Below are 21,878 nucleotides of genomic sequence, written 5' to 3' on the forward strand. Positions count from 1 at the left end.
CATCACATTTCACATTATAAACTGCATACATTATTAACAATTGGGCCCATAAATAAAGAAAAGGGTCCAAGAGACCAAAGTTATAAGTAAACCACAGAACATCTTTTATTATACACCAATGCAAAAAATTAAGAACAACACAGTACCACAATGAGAGGAAAACGCTCCACAATAAATCCAATTATATGTTATGTGACCGGATCATTGCATTTATGGGCCCAATTGTTGTAGACATGGTTGCTTGAGTTTTTGAAACCCTTAAATCTGACTAGATTTCCTTATGATTAATGCATACATTATTAGTAGGAATGCATGGTTTGTGCCGTGATATTCCTAATCACAGTTAGGGCGCAGTCAGACAGCCGTATAAACCGGACTGAGATCGGAACACATTGCACAGACTGGCCGACCCGAGCAAAACAGCTGCATAGAAATACAAGAAGCCGTCACGCTTTGGCTGCGGCTCTCCCACCCCATCAGAGCTCTGCGTTCCAATTTCGATTTGATTTATACGGCCGTCTAATTGCGCTCTAAAAGTGCATCATTTTTCTGAAATTGCTGCAAAAATGCTGACTTTTTTCAATGACAATGAAGCAAAAATAATGTGGTGTTCCTGAAAATTTTTAAAATTAGGAAAAGGGATAACTGCAGCAAAACTCATTCACCAAAATTTGATTATGTATTAAAAAGGAATAAACTAAGGAAAATCCCCTTAAGGAAATTCTTAAAGTGGACCCCAAACATTATGAAATACCCACTATAAAACAAACAGGGCAGACACTCACCCTCTCCCTGGGTACAGTACTGGCTCTCCACCGCTGCCCACGTCTTAGTATTAGCAGCAATGATATCACAGCAAAGGATCACCACTGCAGCCAATCACTGAACTTAGCGGCTTGCGGTGTCTACCTTGGCAGAGCCACTGAGCTCAGTGACTGGCCACAGCAGCGAGTGCCTGCTCTTATTTTAGAGTGTTTGGGGTCCAGTTTTGTGAAAGTGGAAAACCCATTTAATTACACAGCGTGGAAAAAAAATACTTATATCACCTTCTCTCTCACTTTTAGGAACAACAAGTAAACTCTACATAGTAGATTATGCCTGTAAGAAATATTCCTTTAAAAAGCATCTAGTAAATCAGCAAATGCACTTATCATACCTCACTCATAGTGAAGATCTTGTACATCTCTGGGAGAATGACAGGAGCTACCAAAGGCATTTGAGTGTCAGTAACCTCACGGGTGAACTCTAGGGAAAAAAAACGCACCTTAAACTTTATACACTACTGTTTATATACCATGCCCAAAATCACTCCAAGTTCTGTGGCAAAAGGCAGATTTCCTCTATTTGCATTACAAGAGATGCGCAACCCCATAACAACTGGGCGATTTCGGATCTTTATTTGTTTTTTCCATCACTTTTTAAAAGCCCTAACTTTCTTATTTACTTTTCTGCTGATTTAACCATAGGAGGTGGATCTTGTTTATTGCCTGACAAGTCGCATTTTTCATTATTCTGGAGTAAATACTAGTTATTGATTACATGCTATTAACTCTGTAAGACATGGATCGCCTGACCATGAAATTGCTGAGTCCCATAGGAAATCATTATATCCAATGCTGCTATGATGTCTGGGTCGCAAATGTTTACAAATGTGTTTGATTTTGTGTCGTTGGTTGTGGAATCACACGCAACACAACTTTTGCCTGACTTATCTGCAACTTTGCTATTTTACTTACAGCAAAATCAGAGCTCTAAAAAGAGTTGCGTGACAACAAGTCGCAGACAAGCTGTACAAATGTTTTTTGTTTTACATATCTTTATAGAATGGCTGTCGTGTGACATGTCACTATGTAGCCTAAACTAAGCAATTAAAACACTTAGGCCTTATTCATCTTGTGTATGTGTTCTGTCCACTAAATTTATTTTGTTCCTGTAGGGAGGGAGTGGCGCTGGTGTGAGGCGACAGAGGAATCTCTCTCCCTCTGTCAAACTTATTATATGCTGCAATAATAACAGTCTGTGGCATCTACAGCATTAACCGAGCAAGTCTAGACTGCCCAGTTGTTGCTTTCCACCTGTTTCCATAGTTGTATGAAACAATATTTTTTAATAATGGCACACCATTAAATAGCAGTGTATATACAGAATTCTTAAGAGTAAAACAAAATTTAACCAACATAAAAGAACCACAACTGCTTGTACCTGTCAAGACTCGCATAGCACCATGGACAGCATTGACTTCCCCGCTTACTAGCATCTCCATAAGCAGGTTAAACAGCTGCGGCCAGGCTTCAGGCCAATCCCAGTGGGCAATGGCAGACACAGCATATGCTACACTGGAACGTACTTTACTTATGGACTCTCGAAGCCCTCGAGGAAGAAGTTGACGGATTGCTACTTTAGCCTAATTTAAAAAATATATATATTAACAAACCTTTGTATACAATCCTTACACACTAACTTCATTTAATAGTTTAGGAACAAAATTAAAAACTACTCAGCATAACTTACCCTTTCAGTAGTCTCGGGTAACCTGAACTTCTCGGATTGGGAACACCAATGATTTTCAACATATTGCTTTAAAACCACAGATGCCAGCTGAGGAGTGAAGAGTGACCGTATTAATGATTAGGAGTAGTGAGAAGAAATAAGCCCACTTGCCAATGCTTTGGTTGCCTACTGGGCATATGTGATTTAGGTTTCAAAAACCACTGAACTAAATCTATATTAGATGGGTACATTATCTGCCAAAAAGCCCCTTTGGGCACTTAAAAAAAAACAAAAACAGGAAAATGCAGATTTAGGCCATAGTCACGCTGTGGAAAATTTCTGTTACGGATTTGGTCACAAATCAGCATGTGATAATTTTGGATTTAATTGCTTTGGATTTAATAGATTTGACCCTACTCCATTACTAAGCATTGAATAGAGTGAAATCCACAATGAAAATCCACACGAGAATGAACGCACTGCATATTTTAAATCTGCATTATGCTTTCATCTTTTTGCGGATATTTTTCTGCAACGTGTGAATGAGATATTGAGTAACCCATTTACTTGTTTTGTAAATCAGCAGCGCAAAAACGTGATGTGTGAATGTGAGTCACAGTGAATTTAGGCATCTAGTCAGCCTAAAACACTGCTCTTCTTAAAGGGCTTTCCTGGCCATGATGGTAATAAGTGCTTCTAGGTCCCAGCTACCACTAACGTTTGCAGATCTCCCAAAGAAACACAAAGTGTAGCACAGCAAGCTATGCTGTTGGTGGATCTTCCATTCATTTCTACTCGGGTTCCATACAAAGTGTAACTCATCTGTGCTCAGCTGTTTACACAAGCCCGCTTCTGGTGGTTGGGACCTAGACGCAGTTATTCCCATCTTGGCCATGAAAAGCAACGATGGGTATCACCCTTGTGAAAGGGTTACAGGGAATCTGTCAGTAGGATCAACCCCCCCCTAAGCCGTCTATATGGTCATGTAGATCATAGGAAGCTGAATAAAGTGATACCTTGATATCTGCAATCTGATATTTATTCCTGAGAAATCCATGTTCTTCTTAATATGTAAAGGAAGTGTCACCAGTGAGACATCTAATGACCGAGTCTGCTCTCCTTATCTCAATGCAGAGCTGCAGATCTGTGTGTAATGAGATAACGCTCAGCTCTGCTGTACTGTGTTAGTTGCAATAATTTTATTCAGCTTCCTATGACTTACATGCTCATATAGATGGCTTAGAAAGGCTGATCCTACTGACAGGTTCATTTTAAGGACTTATTCACACGTCTGTGTTTAAACATGGACGCGGAAAAACGGTACCAGTGTCATCAGCGTTTGGATCAGTGTGTCATCTGTGTTTAGTCAGTTTTTCCCCCACCAGTGTTTTTCATAGATTGATAATAAATTGCAAAGCTTCTCCTATCCTTTGTAATGTTAAATCCCGGCAGCACATGGATGGCACACAGATGCCATCAGTGCACTGTACATGTTTTTGAAGGGCCCATAGACTTGAATTGGCCCTATTCATCAGTGATGCTGTAAAAAACGGACACCTCTCTGTGTGTTTTGCACAGACACTGTGAAAAAAAAACGTGAATAGCACCATAGATTATAATAGGTACGTGTTGTATCAGTGAAAAAAAAATACAACACGTACGTCTGAATGAGGCCTAAGACTGACGTAGAAATAGCTGCCTTAAATAAATGTCCCCCTACCAGTATGAAATATATAAGTATGGCAAGTAAATTTATATTTCAAACATTCTGTATACTCTAGGATGGTGGTAGATGCCTTTATTTAATCTATTAAAAGTGACTTGTTCACAAAAGAAAGTGAAGGAATCACTTAGCCATGCAGGTCTGACTGTTAGGACACCCATAGATACCTAGAATAAAAGGGCTGCAGTGCCCATCTAATGACACTCCATGGTGACTCTCCCAGCCACCTGCAGTACCTATCTAGCGATGCTTCACTGTGACTCTCCCAGGCACCTGCAGTACCTATCTAGCGATGCTTCACTGTGACTCTCCCAGGCACCTGCAGTACCCATCTAATGACACTCCATTGTGACTCTCCCAGCCACCTGCAGTACCCATCTAATGACACTCCATTGTGACTCTCCCAGCCACCTGCAGTACCTATCTAGCGATGCTTCACTGTGGCTCTCCCAGCCACCTGCAGTACCTATCTAGCGATGCTTCATTGTGACTCTCCCAGCCACCTGCAGTACCCATCTAATGACACTCCATTGTGACTCTCCCAGCCACCTGCATTACCTATCTAGCGATGCTTCACTGTGGCTCTCCCAGCCACCTGCAGTACCTATCTAGCGATGCTTCATTGTGACTCTCCCAGCCACCTGCAGTACCTGTCTAGTGATGCTCCATGGTGACTACCCCAGCCACCTGCAGTACCTATCTCGTGATGCTCCATGGTGACTACCCCAGCCACCTGCAGTACCTGTCTAGTGATGCTCCATGGTGACTCTCTCAACCACCTGCAGTACCTATCTAGTGATGCTCCATTGGGACTCTCCCAGCCACCTGCAGTACCTATCTAGTGATGCTCCATGGTGACTCTCTCAGCCACCTGCAGTAACTATCTAGTGATGCTCCATGGTGACTCTCTCAGCCACCTGCAGTACCTATCTAGGGATGCTCCATGGTGACTCTCTCAGCCACCTGCAGTACCTATCTAGTGATGCTCCATTGTGACTCTCCCAGCCACCTGCCACAGACACAGCCCTCTCTTAGATTTCTGACCTAGTACTCCGGCTATATTTAAATTACATTTTCCACTTATGTTCAACATATGCACAGATAGGAACTCGGTGCATATGCGAAATGCATGTAGTAGCTGATTTTTTTTAGGTGCCTATTGAGGACTTTTGCCAATCTGTGCCCTATACAGTGGCATGTCAGAGTTACCCATAAAAATTATACACTGGAAATTACACCCGACATATCTATAATGGAAGCCTCAACAAAGTCTAAACTGAACCATTCTGACAAATTGAAACATTTGGGAAACTGAACACAGATCTGTTGATGTAGGCTTGCACAAGCCCTTCTGTCTCTTCATGTAATCCCACACAGACTTGATAATATTGAGATCAGGACTCTGTAGAGGCCATATCACCAGAGGTCTTAAAGGAAATTTGTCAGCGCAATTTTGCTATGCAATCAAAGCACAGTGATGTAGGGGATCACAGCCCGATTTCAGTGATGGGTAACTTACTGGGCAGTGTTTTGCTGTTTGAATACAATCAATGGTTTATTAGCAGGAGATTATCACTACAGGACAAGTGGCATTGTGACTGCTAGTCCAACCACAGATCAGGACTGATTAGAAGCTTTCTGTCAATATACAGTGTACATAGAAATTGCTAATCACTGATGGGGCAGGATTACATAAGGATCAAGATTCTCAGCTTTGATAAACCTGCAACAGAGAAAATTGATTCTATCATAACTGTTGCACCCAGTAAACTAAGTGATACATCACTGGAATCAGGATAGCTGTCCATATATCCTACTACGGACGTATTACATAGCAAAATGATGCTGATTCCATTTAACGACATTGGTTGTATGTTTGGAGTCATTGTTCTTTAACAGAATACATTTGAAGCCAATCAGAAGCTTTCATGAGGGTATAAGTATCTGACTGTACTGCTCAGCATTGAGAACATCAAGAAATGGGCAACGAAAATTGGAAGATACCTTGCAGTGACAACAGCTCAGAACTGCAGCAACAAGTGTGACCCAGCTACACCCAACTGCTGTTCGGAAAAGTCTATCCAAAAGTGATCCCAAGGTAAGAATTGTGGCCAAAAAGCCATCAATGTGAAAACAAGGCCAAGTGGCTCAACTTTGCACAAAAACTGGTGTGCAGAAAAATGACAGTAAGTGCTCTGGACAGATAAGTTAAACTGTGAAATATTTGGCTGTATAAGGAAGGAGTTTGTTTGCCAAAGGTTGATGAGTGATACAACAAGTGTCTGCAGACAACAGTGCAGCATGGTGGGAGCTCCTTGAATTTTGGGTCTGCACTTGAGCAAATGGAGTTGGGGATTTGGTAAGGAATAATGGTGTCCTCAATGCTGAGAAATATAAATGTAATACTATCAGGGAGTGATCTTATTGGCTACACATTTACTCTGCAGCAGGACAATGACCCCAAACACTGGGCCAATGTCATTAAGGACCATCTTTATCGTAAAGAACAATTATTCCGGAAGTGATGATATGGCCCCGACAGAGCTCCAATCTCAACATCAACTAGTCTGTGTAGGGTTAAGAGATAGAAGGAGTTGTACAAGCTAATATTCACAGAAGATCTGTGGTCGGATCTCCAAGATGTTCTCCTGGTAGAAGGCCTGCCATGTTCCCAATGATAATCCACATGTGCTGTGCACATGCTGCGGAAATTTCCGCTGCGGATTATCATTGTGGAAAAATCTGCAGCACTACCAATTATTTTGCGGAAGCGTTGTGTTTTTGCCGCCATTGACTTGCACTGGAACACATGGAATCTGCATCACTGCATCTGCACATGCGGAATCCATGCGTTTCAATGTGCAGATGGTACCTGGGTTTGGAGAAGAGGAGACTCTCCTCCGGACCCAGGTACCATAGTACCTGTAAAAAAAAAAAAATAAAAAAAAAAAAAAAAAATATATACATTATGCTTACCTTCTGATGGCCCCCGGTGTCCTTGTCTTGGCTTGCCGGCAGATCGCGGTGGACTCAAGGACCTGCCATGACGTCATTTAATCATATGACGGGTCACACGGCCGCTGATGTTGGCAGGTCCTTCAGTGTACTGCGAGCTGCCGGCAAGCCAAGACGGATCGAATAAAGACACCGGGGGCCATCAGAAAGTAAGTATAGATTTATTTTTTACCATTCTTTCGGTCACACTATATAAATCCATGCCGGTTGCATGGATTTATATAGTGTGACCAAGTTGACAAGCACTTTCCAAGTGATGCTAAAATCGCCTGGAAAGCGCTTGACAACCCGAATGCGGAAATGCATGTGAAGAACACTTCACATCCGCATGTCCCTGGCAGGAAAACGCATGTACAATCCGCATGTGCAATCCGCATGTGTTTTTTTCTGCCAGGGAAATGCAGAAACGCTCAGGAGCATTTCTGCATGGTGGGCACATAGCCTTAGGGTATGTGCACACGATGCAGAAATGCTCAGGATTTTTTCCTGAGCGTTTCTGCATCTCTCTGGCAGGAAAAAAACGCATGCGGATTGTACATGCGGTTTCCTGCCAGGGACATGCAGAAATGAAGCGGTCTTCACTTTCATTTCCGCATGCGGGTTGACAAGCGCTTCCCAAGCGATTAGCATCACTTGGAAAGTGCTTGTCAACTTCACACTATATAAATCCATGCAGCCGGCATGGATTTATATAGTGTGTGAATGTCAAAAAATAAATCTATACTTTACCCTCTGATGGCCCCCGGTGTCCTGCTTCATCGGTCCCGGCTGCCGGCAGTGAAGACTGTAGGACCTTCCGACGTCAGCGTCACGTGACCCGTCACATGACTCTGACGTCAGCGAAGGTCCTTCTTCATTCAACCGCGAAGTGCCCGGGAAGCCGGCAGGACGCAGCGCGGGCCGTCAGAAGGTGAGAATATATATATTTTTTATTTTATTCTTTTTTTTTTTAATGGTACCTGGGTCTGGATGAGAGTCCTCTCATCCACACCCGGGTACCATCCGCACATTAGACCGCATGAAAAGCGCATCAACATATACAGTGATGCGGATTCCATGCGGTCTAATGCAAGTCAATGGCGGCAAAAGAGCAGCGTTTCCGCAAAATTAATTAACATGCTGCGGATTTTTGACCGCAGCGTTTACGCTGCGGAAAAATCCGCATCATGGGCACAGCACATGCGGATTTCCATTGGGGAACATTGCTGCCCTTCTACCATGCGTTTTTCATGCGTTTCCGCGGCGTTTACGCAACTGCAAAAACGCCGCGGAAACGCATGAAAAACGCATCGTGTGAACTCAGCCTTATATGGATTCATATGTTACTTGATAAACCTGAACTATCAACACTTTGGTTCTAAAACTTTCTTCCCACAGCACTGTACCCACACAGCAGAGGGGTCCCCACATAAGAAGACCACCAGCAAGAGGCCCCCTACAACCTCCACTCAGCAGGACGATGCCGCAGCCATTGTCTTACCTGCCTGATGGCAAGAGCACCTTGGGGATCCACAGTCAGCTCGGCCAGGTGTACCCCGAATTCTGTCACAAGAAACAGAGGGTGAATGGGGGCTGAGCATCCAAGCCCTGACCCCCGCATCCCGCAGACCCCCGCACCTCCCATCCTCACCCTCTGTCACTTCCAGCACTTTCAGCTGTTCCTCCGCCGCCGCTCGCACCTCGTGTCCAGGGGAGAGGATACCACCGAGGGTTTCCAATAGGGCCTCCCGCAGCCCCGCCTGCACAGTGGGGAAACCGGGCGGCATGCCCTGCGCCATTATACCGATACGGTGCCGAGCATCGGCCGGGAAAACTTCAATGCCTTGCACTACAGCGCGCCAAACACCGCCCGCCAAGCCGCGCACGCAGGGAGAGAGCGGAGGGCGGGAGCACGCGGGGGCAGGAGGCGGAGACACGCGGGTTGAAGGGTTAGGGTCAGAGGGCGCGCGCCGGCCTCGGCGGCAGGATGCTGCTGAGGCGCTGGGCTCCGGGGGTGGGCGCGGTGGCCCCTCTGCTGGGCCTCAACATGATGCTTGACGTTCTGTTTTTAGGACGAGTTGTAAGACTGAGTGCTGCCATTCACATTACCATATCATGTAATACATTGCAAATAGCCCGAAATGGTTAAAACAAATACAAGCAAGTCCACCATTGTCTCGGGCTTTGTTTTTTGTATGATGTTCATTGGTCGGTAAAAATGGCCGGCAGCACGGGTCCCAAGGTCGGTATGAGTACAGCGACACCGGCCATGTAGGCGATATAGATATATGGGAGACTCGAGACTTTTGGGTTTGCCTCATCGCTTTCTATTATCACACTGATGGACCTGGTTTCTGCGCCGGGCTGTAGTATTTTTTTTATTGGGACCATTTTACTGTATAGATGTTTTTATTGCATTTTTCAGGGGTCGGGGATGACCAAGACCTGCAATTCTATCAGTTTCTATATCTTGCGTACACCATTTGCTAGATGGGTTAATTTTATATCTCCAGATATCAAGCTTTTAATAATATACCAAATGTTTTCCATTTTTATTTATCTTTGGATTAGGAAAAGGGGGCTAATGCTTCTAACTTTATTTTTTTTTGTTATATTTTTGAAACTTTATTTTCTTATTCCTCTTATGAAATGTAAATCTGTGATCGTTTCATTGCATGTACTGACTTCAGTATTGCAGTATATAGTATGACCTTTCTAAGAAGCCCAGCCAGAAGCCGGACTTGATAAGAGTATGAAGATGGCAACAAGTGGGGTCCAATGGCACACACAATCTCTTTATTGTGACCCGTCGGGTCCGTGCGTAGCCATACACACTGCAGGCCAATCAGAGGCCATCAGCTGACGCAGTGTGCTCATGCCTGGGGGGCACATGGCAGTGTCGTCATGCGCTTCTGCTGCTTGCACACTGAAGTCCGCTTCTGGCTTTAGAAGAGGATGGCGGAGGATGGAAGGTGAGTATAGTGTTTCCTTTTTTTTCTTCTATGCATTGGAGAACATATACCAGGGTGGGGAATATATATACTAGGAGGGGGCCCAGGATAAGGGACACATATACCAGGATGGAGGACACGCTTGCGCCATTGCTGGAATTTACTTAAATGCAGCAGTAGGAGCTAGCTCCAGTTGCTCCTGTTAGAGGCAGGTGCTGAGTGTATAACACATCCGGCACCTGCTCTGTTTGTAGCATGCTCAGCTCCTCAGCCACTCCGTACTCTAGGACAGTGGTCCCCAACCTTTTTTGCACCAGGGACCGGCTTGAAGCAAGATCATTTTTCCATGGCCCAGCAAGGAGGGGGCGGGGTAATGGAGGGATTTGGAGTTTAGTGCATACTTATCATATAGTGTAGACCAGGTCCCCGCCAGGAGCCCCACATAATGTGCTGTGCCAGGAGCTGCATCACTGAGGCCCCATCACGCCCTGCAGCAGGACAGGGCAGCTGTCCTGACAGCTGCTGTTCAGCTGCATTTACTTCATCCCAGGGGCGGACACAGACTGTAGTGGGCCCCTGTGCAAGAAATTTTTGGGGGCCCCCCCGCCCTTCATAAGGCAACAAAGTTATGTAAACATAACCCCCCCATGTGCATCTCTCACCCCCCCATGTGCAGCTCACCCCCGTGCATCTCTCATCCCCCTCCGTGCATCTCTCATCCCCCTCCGTGCATCTCTCATCCCCCTCCGTGCATCTCTCATCCCCCTCCGTGCATCTCTCATCCCCCTCCGTGCATCTCTCATCCCCCTCCGTGCATCTCTCATCCCCCTCCGTGCATCTCTCATCCCCCTCCGTGCATCTCTCATCCCCCTCCGTGCATCTCTCATCCCCCTCCGTGCATCTCTCATCCCCCTCCGTGCATCTCTCATCTCTCCCCTCCCCCCATGTGCATCTCTCATCTCTCCCCTCCCCCCATGTGCATCTCTCATCTCTCCCCTCCCCCCATGTGCATCTCTCATCTCTCCCCTCCCCCCATGTGCATCTCCCATTCCCCCCACTCCTAGTTAATTGTATTTAAAAAAAAAAATAAAACTTGTTATACTTACCCCCATGCGATCCCTGCAGAATCCTGGCGCTCGTCCAAATCGCTGACACCAGGTTCTCCTGACTTCCGGCCATGTGACGGCGCCGTCACATGACCGGAAGTCAGGGGAATCATGAAGGTGCTGCCGCAGCAGCGCAGCGCTAAGATGTCCCGGACCCGGCGCTTAGCATGCGGCCGGGGGCCCCATGAGGAGAGAGACCCACAAGAGGGGGGCTCCGAGGGGGCTCCTACCGGCCGGGCCCCATACTGGAGTCAGGGCAGTCATGCCCTGATGGCGGCCCTGCTGGAGGCTGGAGGGGCCCCCTCTCCCCGCGGACCGGCTGAAAAACCCCAACGGCCCGGTCCTGGTCCGCGGACCGGCGGTTGGGGACCTCTGCTCTAGGACACATGGGAAGAACTAACCAGTTTATCTCACACATAATAGTCAGACACACCCGGAGCACAGCATGTGGCCTAATCTGACTGGACTCTGATTTGTGGCACTTTTCACCTCTCCACCCAATTTTCCACTTAGAATAGTTGTCAAAAAATAGTGCAGGAAAGAGTGGCATGTAGCAAGTTTTTGTTTTCATTTTTATGCTAAGCCACAAACCTAACCCTTCCAAATCCTATTTTGTGCACTGACACAGTGTACAAGACCACTCTGTGCACACGTTAAATGTTCTGCACCATTTCTGCATCCCTCGGCAAAAAAACTGCAGCAGCAAAGACGTGCGTTTTTTGCTGTGTTTTTTTACTTGCATTTTTGTCTCAAAAAACTGAAGGGATTCCTGATGCCAGCAAAGTGAATGAGAATCCTGAAGTTTCATGCCCACGTTGCTTATTTGGGACTCGCAGATTCAAATCTTCAGCATGTCATTTCTTTCAGGCTTTGTGCCCACAATCCGGTCGTAGTAGTGTTTTGTACCGCATTCAATACATTCTAGTGGTCAAAAATCTACTCCGCAAGAGAAATTGACTTGCTGCGGTCCCGAAAGACGTGGCACATGTCAGTGTCCGTGGGTGATCCGTAGCCTCAGATGCACGAATAGTGCACATGGGATTTCTAGAAATGCCATCCACTATGCTGTAACATCTGGACCTGTGGGTTTGGCGCTGTATAAATACAGCATTTCCTGATCATGGGTACATCCCCTCAGCATTTTTCAAGTGTTTATTCACCCATTGACTTCAATTAAGTCAGTAAAAACCGCAGATCTAAGGCTATGTGCCCACGATGCAGAAATGCTCAGGATTTTTTCCTGAGCGTTTCTGCATCTCCCTGGCTGAAAAAAAACGCATGCGAATTGTACATGCGGATTGTACATCCGTTTTCCTGCCAGGGACATGCGGAAGTGAAGCGTTCTTCACTTGCATTTCCGCATGCGGGTTGACAAGCGCTTTCCAAGCGATTTTAGCATCACTTGGAAAGTGCTTGTCAACTTGGTCACACTATATAAATCCATGCAAACAGCATGGATTTATATAGTGTGACCGAGAGAATGTCAAAAAATAAATGTATACTTACCCTCCGATGGCCCGCGCTGTCTTGCTTCACCGTCCCGGCTGCCGGCAGCGCTGGATTGAAGTACCTGCCGACGTCAGCGTCGCGTGACCCGTCACATGACTCTGACGTCAGCGAAGGTCCTTCATTCCATCGCGAAGTGCCGGGAAGCAAGGAGGAGCGCACCGCGGGCCGCCGGAAGGTAAGTATACATTTATTTTATTCTTTTTTTTTTTTTTACAACTTTTTTAATGGTACCTGGGTGTGGATGAGACTCTCCTCTCTTCTACACCCGGGTACCATCCGCACATTAGAACGCGCCAATTACGCATGTACAGATGCAGTCTTGCGGAATTGGCGCGTTCTAATGCAAAGTCAATGGCGGCGAAAACGCAGCACTTCTGCAAAATAATTGGTAGTGCTGAGCTTTTTTCCGCAATGATAATCCGCAGCGGAAATTTCCGCAGCATGTGCACAGCATGCGGATTATCATTGGGGAACATGGCAGAACTTCTACCAAGCGGTTTTTAAGCGTTTCTGCAGCGTTTTTGCCGCTGAGGAAACGCTTAAAAAACGCATCGTGGGCATACAGCCTTAAAATGATTGTGGATTTGCTGCTTTTACGCATGCGTTTTTAGACAGCAGTGAATATGATAGCGATAGATAACCTATTTGGCCTCAGTGTCAATATGAGCGTCAAATGCCTCCTGGGCGTCCCTGGGCACATTCATATGGTAACTATTCTCCTGCATTGTTTACAGGTGTATTAATCCCTTAACGACCACCGATACACATTTATAAGTGTCGGCCGCTAAGGGGCCTTATTCCCTCATCGCTGTTTTTGGCAGTCTAAAATAAGAGAATGGCGTCCCCCCAGAGTCAGAAAATCTCCGGGGTTTCAGCTACCGGGGGTAGCTGAAACCCTGGAGAACACGATTGAAGACCAAAAAAAACGGCCCTAATGACGTGATCGCCGGTCAGAGGAGAGAGAAATGGTGTCCCCCATGATACCTTAGTACTGGAGCCACCATTCCCCTGTCCTCCTTTTCCCGAAGTAAAATGGCGAGCGCATGCTCACACCAACATCTGCCGGCTTGCAACCAGCAGGATTTTTTTCTTGGTTCCTGAATTTTGACCTCTGTGATAAACCCTATCACTGTGATCAAAAGCCCAATATTTAGTAAATATGGCAGCTCTTGGGCTGTGCCTCGCTATGCACCCTCTTGGGAGAGAAGAGAGCTATACTACATCCAAAGTGCTGTCCTGTCAGTAAACAAAAATCAAATTTCTAGTTCAGTTTCAATTAATCCTTCCCCAATCTCCTAATCACCCCCCGTGTGTCAAGCAGTGGTACGTGGTCAAAATAACCAGACCATGGCCCAAGTCTTGCCTACTCAAGAATGTATGGAAAAACTGGAGGAAGCATGAATATAAAGGCATACAGAAACATTTTATTTATAGAAAAATATGTATAAATACATGAACTAATAAATCATATAGAACGGGACGTGAGGTGCAAAGTCCTGAACTCCGCGATGCCACATAGAGAAGTATGGGAAAATACACATATCAAGTTTACCATTCAAGCTAGGCTAGAGTCTCTCAAGAGCCACCATAGGCTGTATCACAGGGGAAGCCCCCATATTCCTAACCTCAGAGAACTCACCAAGCAAGAAAGGCCTTCAAACTGCTAAGGGCATCACAGGAGTGGAGCAGTGGTACAAGCGCGTTTCGCCGGTCTTTCTCAGGAGGCGCATAAAGCAAATGTCAAAAGAACCTTCTTAAATACGCCCATTTGCGGACCCTCCTCTTCGCTCGTGGCGGCAGGGTTCTTCTTTGTAAAGAAAAAAGATGTCTGTCTATGTCCCTGTTTAGATTTCCGGGAATTAAATCAAATTACCATCTGTGATCCATACCCTCTTCCTCTGATTCCTGATTTGTTCAGCCAGGTTGTGAGAGCTAAGGTATTCTCCAAGTTGGATTTAAGGGGAGCCTACAACCTGGTTAGAATCAGAGAAGGGGACAAATGGAAAACAGCGTTAAATACCCCGGAAGGACATTTTGAGAGTCTGGTCATGCCTTTTGGTTTGACCAGTGCACCTGCGGTATTCCAGCATTTCATAAATTATATTTTCCATCATTTGGTGGGGAGGTTTGTGGTGGTCTATCTAGATGATATTTTGGTTTATTCACCTGATTTTGAGACTCATCGGTGTTAAGTACCGTATTTTTCGGACTATAAGACACACCCCAAATTTTGGGGTGGAAAATAGAAAAAAATATTTTTTATAAGATGGGGGTCCATCTTATAGTCTGAATAGGTACGGTATCTTACCTGGGGGGCAGTGGACGAAGGGTCACAAGAGGCAGGGTGTCCCTCAGGAAGTCGGCGGCTGCAGAAGAGGTCAGATGCTGTGGAGCCTGGGCCGGGCCGGTTTCTGGCTGAGGCCCTTAGCCTAGCCGGTTCCTGTGTGGAGGCCTCTGGCTGGGCTGCGGTCGGTGCCGGGCTGTGAGCGGCGTGCGGCCTGCGCAGGTTTCCGGTGTGCTCAGCCATCTTCCTAGAGCTGTGATCTACAGGAAAATGGCCGCCGGAGCTACTGGTTCGCGCATGCGCCGGCTCGCGCGGCCATTTTCCTGTAGATCACAGCTCTAGGAAGATCCGCGCACACCGGAAACCTGTGCAGGCCGCTCACAGCCCGACACCAGCCCCAGTACCGGCCAGGCACAGGTGCCGGTCCCAGCCGCTCACCTCTGCTGACGCCGCTACCACCACCGCCGCGTTCCTGGAGGGCCCTGCGATCCCACTTTACCACCACCGCAGGTAACGTTCTGACCATAAGATGCACCCCCCATTTTCCTCCCAAATATTGGGGGAAAAAAAGTGCATCTTGTGGTCCAAAAAATACTGTAGGTGCTACAGACATTAAGGGATAACAAACTTTATGCCAAACTAGAAAAATGTGTTTTCACTGTTCAGGAGGTGCAGTTTTTGGGGTACTTGTCATCTTTGGGTTTTCGGATGGATCTGGAGAAGATCTGTGCAGTCCTTGATTGGGAATGTCCCGAGGACATGAAGGCTTTACAACGTTTTCTGGGCTTTACTAATTTTTATCTTAAATTCATCCAAAATTACTCTGTTAGTGAAACCCCTTACTGACATGACTAAGAAGGGGTCTGATTTTTCCAAATGGTCGGATGCTTCCCTCCAGGATTTTTCTTCCTTAAAGAATCATTTTGTCACTGCACCTATACTCAGTCAACCCAATTTTTCTCAACCCTTTATTATGGAGGTCGATGCTTCGGATGTCGAGGTTAGGGCTGTGTTGTCTCATGGTTCGTCCCCTGGTAAATGGCGTCCATTTGCCTTCTTTTCTAAAAAAAATTGTCTTCGGCTGAGAGAAATTATGACGTGGGTAATAGGGAACTTTTGGCGATAAAATTGGCGTTGGAGGGGGCTGTCCATCCTATTACTGTTATTACTGACCATAAGAACCTGTCATATCTCCAGTCAGCTGAACGTCTCAACCCTAGGCAAGCCAGATGGTCCCTGTTTTTTACTAGGTTCAATTTTGTTGTCACTTTTCGTCCAGGGGTCAAAAATGTCGAGACTGATGCTTTGTCCCGGAGCTTCCCTGGTGGTGGTGACCATGAGAACCCTGCCCCGATATTACAGAAAGGGGTAGTCATTTTGGCACTTTATCCTGAACTGGGGGGTGAGGTGTTGGAGGCACAGGGGGACTCCCCTGCCTCCTGCCCTTAAGGAAAGTTATTTGTACCATTTGATCTGCGCCGCAAAGTAATTAAAGAACGTCATAACTCTGTTCTTGCTGGGCATCCAGGTAGTAAGGCAACCGCGGACCTCCTCTCTCGTCGTTTCTGGTGGCCGGGGTTGCATCGGAATGTGATTGAACACGTAACTGCTTGTAGTATTTGCGCACGTTCTAAGGTTTCACATACCCGTCCGTCTGGTACTCTTCCTCTACCTATCCCTAGTAGGCCATGGACACACTTGTCCATGGATTTTATTACTGACCTACCGATTTCTGCAGGCAAAACAGTGGTTTTGGTGGTAGTAGATAGTTAACTTCGTCGCATTGCCTGCACTTCCAAATGCCAAGACACTTGCTCAGGTGTTCATAAATGAGATTGTGAAGCTTCACGGGGTTCCCTCTGATGTGGTGTCAGATCGGGGGACCCAGTTTGTTTCCAAGTTCTGGAAGGCATTCTATTCTCGACTGGGGGTACAACTGTCATTTTTCTGTGCCTTCCACCCTCAATCGAATGGTCAGACCAAGCATGTCAATCAGAACTTGGAGACCTACCTCAGGTGTTTCGTCTCCGAAAATCAGGAGGATTGGGCATCCTACTTACCGCTGGCAGAATTTGCCATTCATAGTCATCGGCAAGAATCCACTGGCAGATCATCGTTCTTCGGTGCATACAGTTAACCCCCATAGTTTGGTACCTTTAGTGGGGGAGGAGCTTCAGGAGGAACCTTTTGCTTTGTCGCTCTCCTCGGTATGACAGGGTGTTCTGAGTAATTTAAAGATCATGGGAGACAGGTATAAATGTATGGCTGACAGAAAACGCTTGCCAGGTCCAGACCTGAATGTGAATGACTTTGTGTAGTTGTCTAACAGGAATATAAGATTGAAAGTTCCTTCTTGGAAGCTGGGATCGAGGTTTATTCGTCCAATAAAATAACAGCCGTCATTAATCCAGCAGCGTTTCGTCTTGAACTTCCTCAGGCCCTTAAGGTCCACAATGTGTTCCACAGGTCCTTACTGAAGAAGTATGTGGAACGTCTTGAGCCTTCACCTCTACCACCGCGCCCAGTAATGGTTGATGGTAATCTGGAGTTCAGATTTTGAGGATTGTAGATTCTCATCTCCAACGTCGTTCTCTACAATACTTGGTGCACTGGAAAGGCTATGGTCCAGAGGAGAGGATGTGGGTCTCGGCGTCAGATGTGAACGCTTGCAGATTGGTTCGCTCTTTCCACACACCTTTTTTCCTGAGAAACCCAGTCCTGAGTTTCCAGAGGCCACTCGTATAGGGGAGGGGGGGTGTTGCTGTCATGGGTGTATCAGAGGTGACAGACAGTCGCCCTGCAGTTGGTTGCAGGACAGCTCTACGTTTGGCATTACAGACATCTTCTTAGATGAGAGGCTGTCTCTAAGACCTAGCGGCAGGGTTATGGAGTCGGTAAGCCAAACCTCCAACTCCTCAATTTCATTGACACCGACTTCAACTAAGGCTCTGACTCCCTCATACATGGCTCATGTTTAAGTGATGAATTTACTGTAGCACAGATTAATCTCAGCTAAAAGTCTAGACCCTTAGATCAGGAATAGGACAGACATTCATAACTTTACCAAATTCCTATGAAAAAAATATTCCCCACAAACTGCATTGAACTACTGTACCCAATTTATTATATATTTTAGGAGTTGGAGTCGGTCCATTTTATACAGACTCCACCAAAATGGACACCGACTCCATGACTCCGACTCCACAGCCCTGCCTAGCGGCTACCTCCCTCTGGTAATTAGCTCCCTGGCCTGGGTGTATCAAGAATTTGTTGAAATTTCATTGAATAAATTCTTCCTTCTACCCGTGAAATGTTCCCCGTGCCATTGGCTACAACACGACCCCAAAGCTGATTGATCCACCCCCTTGCTTAATTGTTGGCAACATGTTTTTACTGAAATTCTGTGCCCTTTTTGCTCCACACATACCTTTGATCATTGTGGCCAAAGAGTTCTATTTTAACCTCACCGGTCCACAGGCCTTGTTTCCAAAATGCATCAGGCTTGCTTGGATGTTCTTTTACATACTTCTGACGCTGAATTTAAAGGTGAGGACGCAGGAGAGGTTTTCTTGTGATGACTCTTTCATGAAGGCCATATTTGTGCAGTTGTTTCTGAACATTAGAACAATGTACCACAATTCCAGAATCTGCTAAATCTTTCTGAAGGTCTTTTGCAGTCAAGCTGGGGTTCTGACTTGCCTCTCTAGCAATCCAATGAGCAGCTCTCACTGAAATTTTGCTTGGTCTTCCAGACCTTATCTTGATCTTCACTGTTCCTGTTAACTGCCATTTCTTAATTACATTTCGATCAATATTAAAAACACCAAAAATCCTTTTTATGATAGAGAAGATCTATTTCCGTCACTTAAACGTGACCGGACAAAAGGCAATAGTAAAAAAACAGCGTACCTACGGGATTTGATTAAGCCCAATCAGGCAGTGATGATATATAATATACTTAACTTGCCCTGGTAAAATCCTGATAAGCTCCTGCCTAACATGGGGGTTGGCACCCTATAACAGCAATTTTGGCACCCCCGTTCCTCGGTGGCTGTCCCTACCTTGCCCTGTTCCCCCCTATGATGGTGAACTAAACACAGAAATAGGTGACTGCCTATTCTAGTACATTGTAGCTACTACACTAATGTAACACATAAATAGATTAGTCCGTGCATAATAATAGAACTTATCTCATAAATCTGGGGACTGCCTCAACGCGTTTCCACGTCCCATCGGTTCATCAGGAGGCCAGATAGTGGAGCATCCAGAAGGAGAACAGTGATGCTTGATTCAGTAGTGCATAATAGATTTTGACAGGCCTATTTCTTTGTTTAGCTCACCATCATAGGGCGGAACAAGGCAAGGTAGGGAGAGCCGCCGAGGAACGGGGGCGCCAAAATTGCTGTTATAGGGTGCAAACCCCCATGTTAGGCAGGAACTTATCAGGCTTTTACCAGGGCCAGTTAAGTAAATTATCAGTGCCTGATTGGGCTTAATCAAATCCCGTAGGGACGCTGTTTTTTTTTACTATTGTCTTTTGTCCGGTCACGTTTAAGTGATGGAAATAGATCTTCTCTATCACAAAAGGGTTTTTTGTTTTTTTTTAATATTGCTTAATAAAATTTAGTTTCAGTATTTATGTTTACACTTCACTAAGGCTTCCTCTTATGGTAAAACCTAACTGGTACTTTAATTACATTTTGAACTGAGAAAAAGCCAACTTGAAAATGCTTTCTTCGTATAGCCTTCTTCTGCTTTGTAGGCCTCCACCATTTTCATTTTCAGAGTGCTAGGCAGCTGCTTAGAAGAACTCATGGCTGCTGTTTTTTGGCACAAGATTAGAGGAGGCTGGGTTTTTATAAAGCTGGGAAATTTACATCACCTGGGTTTTCATAAGGATGATGGTGAACAAGCCATAACCCTAACAGGCTAATTAAGGTCTGAAACCTTGGTCAAAGTTATCGGAGCACACACATCTCCACGGGTGTCCAAACTTTTGCATCGGCCCATTTTCCTTTTTGGAATTTTTAAAATGTAAAAGATGAAAATATGTATATATAATTTTAGGAAATGTGTCATTTAAATGTAGGCCTTTTAGAGATCATTTAATCTTCAGCTTGCTTAACTGCTCACAATACCAGTAATTTTGAACAGGGGTGCCCAAACTTTTACATGCCACTGTATATTATTTATATTGGTAACACGGCTATGATCATTTTATTGGAGGATCTCTAATGCTACGGTGTACCACCTCTATTGGCACATTCATCCCTCATATAGGGATTGATGGAGCTAAACCGACGTTGTACGACCAGTCTCCTTGAAAGATAAACCTGTCATTCTACCCATGCCGATGATCATTTTATTGGAGATTTCTAATAATGAGGCTGTTTCGTACTCATACAGTATGGGCTTTACTGCATGGTTCTTGCCGAACCTCCTGTACCAGACAATACTTCCAGAATTCTGTAGGGAATTGTTGTTTTGTGCACATAGTGGTTCCTACCTCAGTGGACAGGAGCCTGCTATGGTGTACCACGTCTAATTGGCACATTCGTCCCTCATAGAGATTGATGGAGCTAAACAGACATTTTACAACCAGTCTCTGTGAAAGATAAACCTGTCATTCTAGCCCTGCGGGTGTTCTTTCATCTTTGGAACAAGCTCAATAGTTGGCTACATTTTACTCCACATTTTGCCCTTCACTCCAGTACAGTTTATTCTTCCTGCTATAATATATGCAATTGCAAGACAACTGGCAAATGTTTTAGGGGCATGCCTCCCTCTGGGAGTAATAATTCCTAGAAGGATTTTCTTGTTCGGTACCTCAATGTCTCTGTAAGCTTTGAATGGGTTCTAGAATTCTGTTTCTATTATTATAGGCACAGCCGTGCGTCCAGTACTAGATTAACCCCTTTACAACCCAAGGTGGTTTGCACGTTAATGACCAGGCCAATTTTTACAATTCTGACCACTGTCACTTTATGAGGTAATTACTCTGGAACGCTTCAACGGATCCCACTGATTCTGAGACTGTTTTTTAGTGAAATATTGTACTTCATGATTGTGGTAAAATTTCTTCGCTATCACTTGCGTTTGTTTGTGAAAAAAACGGAAATTTGGCGAAAACTTTGCAATTTTCAAAATTTGAATTTTTATGCTCTTAAATCAGAGAGATATGTCACACAAAATAGTTAATAAATAACATTTCCCACATGTCTACTTTACATCAGCACAATTTTGGAAACAACATTTTTTTTTATTAGGGAGCTATAAGGGTTAAAAGTTGACCAGCGATTTCTCATTTTTCCAAGAAAATTTACAAAACCATTTTTTTGGGACCACATCACATTTGAAGTCACTTTGAGGGGCCTATATGACAGAAAATACCCAAAAGTGACACCATTCTAAAAACTGCACCCCTCACGGTGCTCAAAACCACATTCAAGAACTTTATTTAACCCTTCAGGTGCTTCACAGGAATGTTTGGAATGTGGAAGAAAAAAATGAACATTTAACTTTTTTCACAAAAATGTTACTTTAGACTCAATTTTTTTAATTTCGCAGGGGTATCAGGAAAAAATGGACCCCAAAATTTGTTGTGCAATTTCCCCTGAGCACGCAGATACTCCATATGTGGTAAAAAAAACCACTGTTTGGGAAGAGTTCGGAAGGGAAGGAGCGCCATTTGACTTTTTGAATGTAAAATTTGCTTGAATAATTAGCAGATGTGCCTAAACAGTGGAAAACCCTCACAAGTGACACCATTTTGGATACTAGACCCCTCAGGGAACTTATCTAGATGTGTGGTAAGCACCTTG

The 21,878-nt window shown here is 45.2% G+C and overlaps 1 protein-coding gene across 1 annotated transcript in view; it reads right to left on the reverse strand.

Moving 5' to 3' along the window:
- IPO9 (importin 9) overlaps positions 1-9,146 on the reverse strand; it is a 61,490-nt gene extending 52,344 nt beyond the window's left edge. The window contains exons 1-5 of the mRNA XM_073666691.1: positions 8,859-9,146; positions 8,709-8,770; positions 2,512-2,598; positions 2,203-2,404; positions 1,157-1,245 (exon numbers count right to left, since the gene is read on the reverse strand). Coding sequence (XP_073522792.1) covers positions 1,157-1,245; positions 2,203-2,404; positions 2,512-2,598; positions 8,709-8,770; positions 8,859-9,006 — 588 coding nt within the window. The 5' untranslated portion in view covers positions 9,007-9,146. The remainder of the gene's footprint in view (positions 1-1,156; positions 1,246-2,202; positions 2,405-2,511; positions 2,599-8,708; positions 8,771-8,858) is intronic.
- Positions 9,147-21,878: the final 12,732 nt, after the last annotated feature.

This window comes from Phyllobates terribilis, unplaced genomic scaffold, assembly GCF_046119375.1.
Source record: "Phyllobates terribilis strain yellow unplaced genomic scaffold, ASM4611937v1 Scaffold_2__4_contigs__length_985480577, whole genome shotgun sequence".
NCBI classification, from domain to species: Eukaryota; Metazoa; Chordata; class Amphibia; order Anura; family Dendrobatidae; genus Phyllobates; species Phyllobates terribilis.